The 12,437-nt window shown below is 39.0% G+C and overlaps 1 protein-coding gene across 1 annotated transcript in view; it reads right to left on the reverse strand.

The window, feature by feature from the left end:
• Positions 1-5,438: 5,438 nt before the first annotated feature.
• Positions 5,439-12,437, reverse strand: part of AASDHPPT (aminoadipate-semialdehyde dehydrogenase-phosphopantetheinyl transferase) — a 41,562-nt gene continuing 34,563 nt past the window's right edge. The window contains 1 exon segment of the mRNA XM_030043236.2: positions 5,439-9,954. Within this exon segment, the coding sequence (XP_029899096.2) occupies positions 9,784-9,954 (171 nt within the window). The 3' untranslated portion in view covers positions 5,439-9,783.

Genomic DNA, 12,437 nt, shown 5'->3' on the forward strand with positions numbered 1-12,437 from the left:
CATTATATATATAATGTATATATACGTACACATATATGTGTGTGTGTGTACGCTACATATCCATAGCAACTCTCCGATACCTCTGTCAGTGATGAACTGACTGCAGTCTGAGAACAAATGAGTTAAAACACATTGTGTGGCTGAGACAGATATATTTGTATTAACACATTTAAATTTTAATGCAACTGCATTTTTATTTCCCATTTAAAAGCCTGTTTATACAAACTCAACAACTCAATCAGTGCTGCACTCAAACTGCTGTCATGCCAAAAAACCAAACCAAACCCCATAATAATTCTATCACACTGTTTCAGAAGTCCCCTAATTGACTTTTATAAATTAATCAGATATATTTTAAAATTGCTGCAACATACAAGGTTTCTTCACTATTTCAGCAGTACTTTACTCTGGGACAAATTACTGCTTTCAGCTGACATTACTTTCTTCCCTCTTTTAAGTGATGAGTCGTCTCAGAAGATAAATTTATTTTCTGATTACTTAAAGGCATTTACATGACCAATGTTACATAGCTCTACGGCCAGCTTATCTGACTTTACTCAAGCCAACTGAAACCAATGTGCTCCACTGCCATGAGCAGTTTGCTATTCTTTTTGTCCTGAAAGGTAATGGAAAGATAACAATGATTTCTGCAAGTAGGAGCTGCCTGCCTGCCCCAGTTTAAATGCAAATAAATATCCTACTGCACTTTAGGGAAAACATTCTAAATTAACAAGGCCAATCATCTAAACATCCTAACAAGCAATTAGGCAGAAACAATGATATCAGAAATATCAGTCTCTTTTTAATACGCTGTTTTCACTCACATGAGAATTTTGATTATGGTATAAGCGTGTACACAACTGAAGTACCACCTTTACCCACACACAGTTTTACTGTACAAAATTAATCCAATACATTTTCCTAATGTTATATAGGTAGCTAAGTAATTGTAGGTCACATAACTATCACAGGATTAACAAAATGCTTTTACGTAGCTAGTAAACACTGCTTGCTGAGAAAATTACTCTATTCAGTAGACAGTGTTTGAACTTAATACATGCAGGAAAATTCCATTTCTCTTACAAAGAGACCAGTGACCTCATTGAATAAGCAGTTCACTGTACCTTTCACAAAAGCTCTCAATGAGGATGAGGAGCACATTGTACAATCACCTGAAAGATGGGCCGAGAATCCACTCACCTGATGGCAGCAGTGCTAAATTACAGAAAACTACGCTGCTGAAGCTGAGAAAACACAGGATATTCCCCTTAAAGGGAAAATATTTTCAAGGTAGTATTTTCAGATTTTTGCCTGTTTGCTGTCTCAAATGCAAACTCGAAGTAATTTTAATAGGCAGCCATTTAAATATATCAAACACCACTCTACAATGAAAAATATGCATTTTTTTAACTACATATGGGTACTTACGCCTATACAAACTGCAGAGGAAATACAGGCCTATCCTTAATTGAAAGATATGATACTGTAATACAGTGTGTGCATATATATGCAAGTCTACATGTATAAATATATAATACATTTATAAAATTATTATATAACATTGTTAATACGTTACATATACAGAATACAATATGTATCATGCATGATATATAAAATCTGTAATCATATTTATAAAGATCATTCATATTTTTGTTAGCCTTTTTGCACTTCCCTTCTGCACTGATTATTAGGATTGCCATCTATGATGCCTTAAAGCCAAAACCAGCAGTACATCGATATTATGGCAAAAATTGCAAACATTGGTGAGAACAGCCATTAGTAAATTCATGGGGCAGAAGCATTAGATTCAACACTAGAAATAAAATCAAAACTTATTATCAGTCATGCAATTGAGAGTTTAATATTCAGTGACATCAAGTACTGACGTCACTCGACTGAGTGAGTTAATTCAAAAAATAATGAGCTTAAGAGCCATTACAACAGGACCATGTACCCTCCTCTGACTAAAACAGAGTCACATTTAACAACCGAATAACCACTGGCTGTTCAAGCAGCAGCAGGCTGGATGAAGCGCTGCACTCTGTCAAGCTCTTGCTTCTGCTGATTGTCCTGGTTTTGGTTGGGATAGTGTTAATTTTCTTTCTAGTAGTTGGTATAGTGTTATGTCTTGGATTTGGTATGAGAAGAATGTTGATAACGCACTGATGTTTTCAGTTGTTGCTAAGCAGTGTTTATACTAACTCAAGGATTTTTCAGCTTCTCATGCCCAGCCAGCAAGAAGGCTGGAGGCGCACAAGAAGTTGGGAGGGGACACAGCCAGGACAGCTGACCCAAACTGGCCAAAGGGGTATTCCATACCATGTGATGTCAGTATATAAACTGGGGGGAGTGGGGCTGGGAGGGATCACTGCTCTGGAACTAAGTGGGCATTGGTTGGCTAGTGGTGAGCAATTGCATTGTGCATCACTTGTTTTGTATATTCCAATTCCTTTATTAGTGTTGTCATTATTGTTATTATTATCATTATTAGTTTCTTCCTTTCTGTTCTATTAAACTGTTCTTATCTCAACCCACAAGTTTTACCTTTTTCCTTCTGATTCTCTCCCCCATCCCACTGGGTGGAGGGGAGTGAGTGAGCGGCTGCATGGTGCTTAGTTGCTGGCTAGGCTTAAACCACGACACTGAAGTATTTTTGTGAAAACATCTGAGACGCACCATCTGACTCCAGCCTTTGCCACCCCTTAGCAATACTGTATCAATGGAAAGGGCTACAAACACACCCTGCCTGGGTAGCTAACAGTTTCCACAGGCATAGAGGATCCTGGATGCACAGGGCATGGTTGAGCAGGAAAATGGGTGAGTGGCTAACCTGTATGTCAATTTAGGGGCAGTCCAAGCTCCTGCTTTCTGCCTCCGGTCAGAGATTCCCATGGATAAAATGGATGAGACTGGCTAACTGAGTGAACTTCAGCCTATTTCAAGATTAAAGGAAAGCAACTTTTTAGAACACCGAACCAAGGCTGGAAACATTAAAATACTATGACAAGAAATTCACTAGATAGTTGGAAAACCTTAACAGGAATTTTGGAAGTGTGTAATATGGATACTACTATTTAACCTTGAGGGGAAAAAAAAGAAACTCAAATAAAAGGATTGAAATAATTTCAGCTGCTTTGAGACCTTAGAGCAAAGCAGAACTAAGAACTTCTCTTTGTGACTTAAAAGCTAGCATTAATACACTTTCAACTTATCTTTTCCATTTATTTCCCCTTATTACTTGCAGTACAACATTAAGGTCTTCACATATAATTCCTTGACTCATCTTTTCCATTAATTTACTAGGGAAACATTGCACCACTTTTTGGTGATGATACCAAAACATTTTCTTGTCAGCTCAGTGACAACAACCTGCCAGCAGCAATTTTCAGCATGCTGGGACTAGCCCATTAAAAGTTGTTGCAGCAAAGGGTACCTCAGGCAGATGCATTAGAGGTCCTGTGGTACCGAGGGCACAGCACAAGGCATACTGACACACGCAGAAACAGGATGGAATTGATGCACCTGCTTATTCAGGTGTTTCACACTCAGCTAAGTCCTCAAATCCTGACACAATCAAAATCTCAGTGCCCTTGTGGAGTATCTGACTAGACTTAAACACCTGAGTAACTTAACGGGGTAATAATCAAATCCAAAGTGAGACATTTATACATCTACAACACAGCTATCAAAACCTAAAAATACAAACCTGAAGAAAACCACACCCAAGTCCTTTAGAGCTTTGCCATTCATGAGAATGTTACCATTTCCCAAAGCTCCATCAGTCCTTCTAAGCTCTGGTATCGCATACAGGTCTGCCACTGCACCTTGCTTACACTGGGAACCTCGGTGTTCGCTTCCTGCCGTAAGCCTGCCCAAGATGTTCAATAGGCACCCCTAAATCCCTAGTACATATCTGACAAGCAGTCTGGCAAACCTTTTAAGTACATTTAACACACAGCATTTCTAAGCTTGAAACTTCAAAAAAAATGCTTGCCTTCAGTAGGACCTATACCTTTTTTTTTGTGGCAGATTGGTAGGTAGTACACTTGCCTTGAACACATCTGCAAAGCAATGACTTAAAATTCTTTATTCAGAGGATTAAAACTTTGATTAAAGGGTAGAAACTCCTTCAGAATCCTCCTCAGCATAAGAAAAATGTATCCCCTTTTCAGAAACAAATTTGATCAGCAGGTTATAGGCTGATATAGGCAGGGTTATTACTCAGGAAGATTCCTAGCAACCAAGAAATGAAAATTTGAAATTAGCACTTGAATAAGACTTTGGCAGGAGAATAAAAAGTTTGGGGTTTTGTATCCTGTTACCATGGCTGCTCATATGTTTTGCAACAGCCACTGGATAAAACCTTTAATCATTAGAAGCTCCCACCTAGTTCAGTTTGAAGAATTAGACTTCATTAGTTATACGTAGAGCAAGTTGGATGTGACAACACCTAGACACCATGCCCCAACCCAAGCCATTCCTTCTCTTGTTGGGCTGAGAGCCACTGAAAACATAAAAAGGCAGCTTTAAAATGTATTCAAATTCAACTATTCAGTTGTTAGTAGTGATGCAAAATATTTCCTAACAGATTATACACATTTATTGCAGATACTTTTCTATTTGCACTATGAAGAATACATCTTTATACAGCGGGATGCTGGGCAGCTTCTCTAACACTTTGAAGTATGATAGTGCTTCTTCACTGCTTTGTAAAGTAGAAATAAAGGTGTCTAGGTACCTCTAGATGTTGGAGGATCAAAGATGCATTTCAACTGAAGAAACCATTTTCTTACTGTTTACATCCCTTACAAATCCAAAACAATTTTTCAAGGGTTTTAAAGAAAACCCTTATGCAAGCAAAAGTGCTTTTTCTGCGCGAATAAGCTCCTACTACAACATAAAGAACCTTTGTGTTCTACAACATAGTTCCAAAAAAAATTCTTCAGAAATTTCCTTACATAAGTAACACTATGCAACAGTGTAGCCTTGCATTTGAAAATACATACCTTCCTACAAGCATTAAACCTCACACTATTGCAATTTAGACCAAATGAGGAGACACTCACTCTAACTATGACATAATGTTTGTGTATTCTATGTTATGTCAAGAAACTAGGTTGCACATTGTTAAATTAAAATTGCAGGAAGAAACCAGGGCGTGTCTTTGTCATGGAAGACAGACCTGAACACACCTAGTCTTATAAAAATGCCAGAGAGTGGACAGCTGGTCCAGACCTTTGTTTCACGATTCATCTAAAGGATGTCACTAAGAGTATACAGCTCTGAGTTCCCATAAATTGTTTCAAAAATAACAAAGGAGTGTTAGACAACTGTTTCAGTAATCCCACCTATGTCTGGATCTAAATAATAGTGAGATTAAAAAAATAACTGAGAAAGGTAGAACCATAAATAGACAACACAAAATCAGAGCACAAACATAAAATAACCTACTTTTTATTTCAAGAAAGAAATTAAACTCAATCTTATCAGAAATAGGAGTCATACATAGTATCTGGCCACAAAAAACTGTACATAACAGCACAAGACAATAACATTTTACAATATGTGACTTTTTGAAAAAAAACTTTTAAAATGTTGGCTCTTTTGAGAAGAAGTCAGAATTTACTTCATGCTTACATTTTCTACATAATGTAGAGCAATCAAAAATATCCATATTCTGGAGGAACATGAAGAGCAAATTAGCATGTCCAGCCACCTGCAGAATTAGGCAGCAGTTAAGGAGGAAAATCTAAATCACTGTTTTAGACTTGGTTGTATCAATTGTGCCCAAGCACCACTTACCATCTTTGTAGAATGTAGCACTATAATCTTGTAAAGCTCCAACAAAGAGACAGCCTATGCTCACTTGAATAGCTATCTTTTACTTCCTATCTGGATTTTCTTTGTAGATCATGGCTTTATTGCAGTCAGCTGCTGCCTGAATGTTTACAAGAACATATAGATTACAACCATATTTACACTACTTTTGCTGGTACATCTATGATTTCTTGTCTAAGATAAGTACATTTGATTAACATCAGTGGCATTTGATCCCATAATATAGTAACAATATATATCTTGCATAGGTTTACAGACTTTGTGAAAGGCTAAGAGTGAATTCCTATGATCCACTTTTCAAAGTTACAGATTTTCACATCAAATGGCACCGGTCTCTTGTCACACAGCTGCAAATTGTCTTGAACAGTTTTATCCTCTGAAATTCCTAGCCACTCTAATAATTTTTATGTAAGATAAACAAAGGTTTAAACATGACGATATATCCAAAGTAAGACACATTTATTCACTTTTGACAATCTGTTCACTGAAGACCAGAACTTTTTAAAACTTTTTTAAAATTTTTTAGGTCAGACTATTAATAGCTACTCCTCAGAAACACTGTGTTGATCTGCAGTCTAGGGCAGCAGATCTGATCTAGGATCTGAATCTGTACTTGAGTAACAGGGAAGCTGGTGAATCCTGTTCCACAGGGAAAAAGACTACCTAGCCACAGCCCCTGCTGGGAAAGGCTCACGTGGAGCAGAGCTTGTGTTTCTGCAGCTTCTTACTCTTTAGAATCCAGGTATGTGGTACGGTCATGTCTAGGGCAGTATATAGAAAACAAAACAGATAAAGGAATGGAGCTCTAGAGAAGGAACCTGAAGGGCAGAGGGCTTCTAGACATAACTGGGAAATTTGTTGCAGATAGAAGAGTGATGGGAGACCAGCAAAGATCAGCTCATCTGCACTGGACTGGGCCAACATCAATTAGTGAGGGAAGCTGGAGCTGTGCTGGACCAGTATTTCTAAAAACAGCAGCAACAGTATGGACATTAAGACTATATTCTGAGGAAATGCAAGGAAGCCAGTGTTATGGCCATGTATGGATACAGGGCTCAGTTTTTCATATAAGGGAAGGTATAATAAAAAAAAAGTGTGTGAAATAATAAAAAAAATATCTTAGAGCTGTGAGATTACATAACTCATCTGTACACACTGGCAACATTTATTTCAATACATGCCTCTGCAGTACACAGATGCCCAGCAAAAAATTCTGATGACTTTTAAGAAGGATCATTCACATTCATAAAGAGTCAGAGTGTCTTGCTGGCCTTTTAGCAGCATGCTTTTAGCTGATATTGCCATAACTATGCAGCTGCTCTTTTCCACAGTGGTAAAACCAAGTGTAAAAATTCTGTCCGTTTGCACTGACACTAAACCACCTGACTCAAGCGGCTCTTCACAAGGCACTACCATCACCTAACTTTACTGCTACCTAAGGTTTAAAAAAAAAAAAAAAAGAGAAAAAAAAAAAGAAAAAGAGAGAGATTAACTTTTTTTTTTTCAAATAGCTCAGTGTAAATCAAAGACATGGACAAAATCATAACATGAGGAACTGCAATCTTCTAGATGATTCTGTCTCGACTGTCAGAAACTATGCTTTTGTTTCATGGAAAGCTAACCAAAACAAACTCCTTTGTTTTTCTAACCTTTCTAATTAGATACAGACCTGAAAATTATCATATTCCTGGCAAGCAAACCAAGTGTAATTTTCTAATTTAACAGAATTGGTTTGTCCTCTACATATATGCAAGAACAATATTATAAATAATTTCAGTAAAACTTTTTAAACTCTTTCCAATGAGAGAAAAATTTGGTTTTGAGACACTGTCACTAGGCAAAAATAACTAATCTCTAATACGAAATGAATTCCTTTATCCCCAGAAATATCCCCAGATCTGAAAATTTCCTATTCATCCCACCCTATATTTGCAGCTGATTTCATTGTCCCAGCAAAAAAGTCGGCAATTTTAACTGGCTGGTACAGCTACAATTGATGGGGTCCTCAGTGACTGGTGAGGATTGGTGAGGATTGGCATGTACTGTATCAGTTAACAGCCAGCCAGCCATAGAGCTCAGTACTCTCCAGCCTCTCATACTCTGAACAGGCTTCCTTATTCAGCAGACTTCCTAAAACTGTGGCAGAACAAGTCCTTTCTTTCAGCTTGGCAATGCTTCTAGTTATCTCAGCTCTTAAGCACCTTCATGTGCTTGCCCATCTGGGATTACAGTACACTTCAGGTAGAACAGAATAAGACAGAGTCCACTGAATCAGTTAAAAATATCCTACACCAGTAAGTGTTACCATTACATACCCACTGAATAGCCTTTTCTGGCCTCCATGGAGTGCCAACTATTTCTCTCAAGTTGTATTTCATTTAAAAAAAACAGTCTGGAATACTTGACTTACAATTTGTATATAAATTACTCCATATTTCTGTTAACTTCAGCTTTGAAGTTACTGAACATCTAATTTAACCCCTGTGGAGTATGGAGAAAAGAGTTGCTGCTTCACTGATTTGCAGTTTTGGAGGAAAAAAGCAAAACACCAAAAACTATGATTAGCATGCAAGATGAGAGAGTCATTGAAATGGAAACGAAAATATTAATCAGAACTGGTAGAAGTAGGAAAGTTTAACGGCATATTTGAATTCAGAATTATCTGCAACAAAATTCCAAAAGCTTGTATGATATTGTGGAACTCATATCCTCTCTCTAAACCTTTTCTTTATCTTTGTAATAAGGCATGGTTTCAACGGTTACACTACATGTAGATTCTCCTTTAGTCAGAATACAGGGTGCAGCCACGTTGTACGCAAACCTGAAGTCACTGAAGATCTATGTTTAACTGTAGGACAGAAATGAACTCTTTTTAGTTGTGAAAATCATTCCATTCAGTATGACTCATTCTGTTCAGTACATGTCCTTACATTTAGATGGACCATAACAGATCTACGACTTCTAGAAAAAGTGAGAGGTAATGGCACAAAACAGGATTTGTTTTGAAAAAGAATACAAATACTCTAAAGGTGCACTCAAGATCTACAGATCTCCAGAAATTTTAATTCACTGTAAGACAATAAAATATTCTGTCTTCAGATGTTACAAGCCTATTTGGAAAAATGTAAATAGGGTTTTTTTGTTTGTCACCCCCCCCCCCCCCCCCCCCCCCCCCCCCCCGCCCCTCATGACTTAGTGTCTAGGACAGTACAGATGTAAATGCAAGTCTAGGAAAACTGAACTGCTGTTTGCCTCATATCTGCTGCTGAGGGGAAAAAATACAAAAAGAACTGTTAAAAATTAATTCCTAAGTTACATACAGGAAACTTTAATTAACAAAGACTGTAAGTGAAAAGGATATGAAATACTTATAATTCCCTGCCTCAAACTAGTTTTGCATAGATGTAGTTCCAGGATACTAAGATTCAGACTTCTTCGGTCTGCTATTACACAAAGTGTTGTACAAACACTTGCACCATACAGCAACAGCAAAAAGATTTGTACCAATTCTTCTGGCTTTATTCAGCCACCTGAGAGTAAACCTATTATTTTTGTAAGGGAAAAGGCAGCATCATAATTTAAGCTTCAGCATAAATGAAGTATTGAAACACATTTTTATATATTAAACACTTGTTGACTAATCGACAACATTATTGTAGCTCTGCTCCCTGTTCCTAGCATGGGTCATTATTGAAGTGTAAGAACCACAGGCATGGAAAAGCAAAAAAGCATGCGGCCAGCTTAGACTTTTCACTCAGAATTCCTTCAGCGAGGAAACATGCATCTTCCTTAAGATATTGATAAAGAATGTCAATTTTAAAAAGGTGAAAATCATACTGTTAGTTTAAATAAGGAAAGGCATGTTTTATTTACACATGTGCACTTATTCCCACACACTGAATTATGTAGAGTACCAGCATAAAAACTTTGACAATTTTCTTTTTCTTATAAGCATTCTGATCTTGAATGTGAATTCTGTTTCACTGGACTCTCCTGCTTAGAACAAAAATTATCCCAATATGCAGAATCCTCAGGTGTGACTGGAATACCAGATACAACTAAATCTTCAAAAGTCAATACTATAAACTGTGGTTGGTTAGGCTCCATGGAACATACCTAAGAAAAAATATGTATTAGTATTACACGAATCAATAAATCTCCATTTTCTTCCTGCAGTATTCCCTGTCCAGTTTAAACTACACATTGCCCACTGAAGCAGAAAGAAAATATTCCAGTTGAGACAAATGTCACTGTCCCTAATTTAGGCTATACAGTAACTAACAGAAACATGTAACAGACCACACAGAAAGAGCAATTTTTTCTTTGAAACTCAGTTCAGAAAAGGGAAAGAATGAGGGATAGAGAATGCTGCAAATACCACATAATGAGTGTTTAAGTCCAGAAAAGAAGGAAGGAAAAAACCCACCAACAAACAAACTGTACTTCATTATCCAGCAGACAAGATTATTTGAGATGGTAGCATGAGGATTTAGTCCACTAGAGGTGTGCCTATTCATACTCTTTGCAATACCAGCAATCACTGGAGTTGTGTTTGCTTCTCTCAAACTCATGCTATTTAAGGGCAAAAGTGGTCACAATCAACCCACTATTCCCAGTGTTAAATCCAGATTAAGTGCAGACTGAGATACTGGAGGTGAGCGTGTCATGGTCTCTGCATTAGTTCCATCACTTCAAGAAAAATCACATTTCAAATTAAAAAAGGTTTGGTTTTTTTAAGCACATGTTACTGTGCAGCCTGCTGTATGCTATCTGTAAGTATAACTCTTTCCAAACAGCAGGACAAATAGTACAGCTGTATGAATCAAACATGAATATAGCTGATCTAAGTTCGGCATTTGCTCAAGCAACATATTCTTAATATTTAATATTTGACAGAATTCAGCAGGGCTACTCTATAGTGGGGTTATTCCGTACATCACACAAATTGACATGTTTTTGATGCAGGCTAAGGTACTGTTAACTGCTTGGGGAGCGAATACTGATGTCTGGTAATCACAGAAAGGCTGAGACTGGAAGGGACCTCTGGAGGTCCTCTTGCCCAAACCCCCTGGCTCAAGCACAGCCACCTAGAGCCAGTTGCCCAGGACCACATCCCAATAGCTTTTGAGTATCGCCAAGGACAGAGACTCTACAACCTCCCTGGGCAATCTTGGTCACCCTCACAGTAGAAAAAAAAGTACTTCCTAATGTTCAGAAGGACCCTCCCGTGTTTCAGCTTGTGTCCGCTGCCCCTGGTCCTGTAACCAGGCACCAATGAAAAGAGCCTGGCTGTCCAATTTGCACCCTCCCTTCAGGTATTTAGATACATTACTAAGATCCCCCTGAGCTTTCTCTTCTCCAGGCTGAACAGTCCCAGCTCTCTCAACCCTTCCTCACAGGAGAGATGTTCCAGTCCCTTCATCATATTTGTGGCCCTTCGCTGGACTCTCTCCAGTATGTCCCTGTCTCTCGTACTGAGGAGCCCAGAACTGGACACAGTTCTCCAGATGTGGCCTCACCAGTACTGAGTAAAGGGGAAGGATCACCTTTCTTGACCTGCTGCTAATACTTTGTCTAATGCAACCCAGGATACCATTAGCCTTCTTTGCTGCAAGGGCTCATTGCTGGTTCATGTTCAACCTGGTGTCCACCAGGACCCCCTGTGCCTTTTCTGCAAAGCTGCTTTCCAGCTGGGTGGCCATCTGCATATACTGGTGCCTGGGGCTGTTTCTCACCAGGTTCAGGACTTCGCACTTCTCTTTGTTCAACTTCATGAGGTTCCTGTTGGCCCACTTCTCCAGCCTGTCAAGGTCTCTCTGGATGGCAGCGTGACCCCCTGGCATATCAGCCACTCCTCCCAGGTTTGCATCACCAGCAAACTTACTGAGGGTACACTGCCCCATCATACAGATCATTAATGAAGATGTTAAATGGGACCGGACCTAGTTTTGACCCCTGGGGAACACTGCTAGTTACTGGCCTCCAACCAGATTTCGTGACACTGATCACCACACTCTGGGCCCAACCATTCAGCCAGTTTTCAGTGCACCTCACTGCTTGCTTATCCAGTACATGCATCAACAATTTCTCTAGGAGGATCTTATGAGAGACAGTGTCAGAGGTAGAAGGTACTGAAGTCCAGGTAGACAATATCCTCTAGCAGGCCAGTCATTTCATTCTAGAAGTTTACCAAGCTGGTCAAGCATGACTTGCTCTCAGTGAAGCTATGCTGACTAGTCCTGATGACTTCCTTTGTCCTTGATGTGCCTGGAAATGGTTTCCAGAATTAGCTGCTCTGCCACCTTTCCAGACATCAAGATGACAGGCCTGTAATTCCTTGGGTCCTCCTTGAAGATAGAGTGACATTTGCTTTCCTCCAGCCTCCAGGCACTTCTCCCAGTCACCATGATCAACCAAAGATGATTGAGAGTGGCCTCGCAATGACATCTGCCAGCTCCTTCAGTACTGTGGCTGCATCCCATAAGGGCTCAAGGACTTATGTACATCCAGTTTACTTAAGTATTCCCTGACCGGTTCCTCTTCCACCAGGGGTACATACATCTTCCTTGCTCCTTCCCCTCTGGTCTCTGGGACCTGGG

The sequence above is a fragment of the Aquila chrysaetos genome, chromosome 19 (genome assembly GCF_900496995.4).
Source record: "Aquila chrysaetos chrysaetos chromosome 19, bAquChr1.4, whole genome shotgun sequence".
Lineage (NCBI taxonomy): Eukaryota > Metazoa > Chordata > Aves > Accipitriformes > Accipitridae > Aquila > Aquila chrysaetos.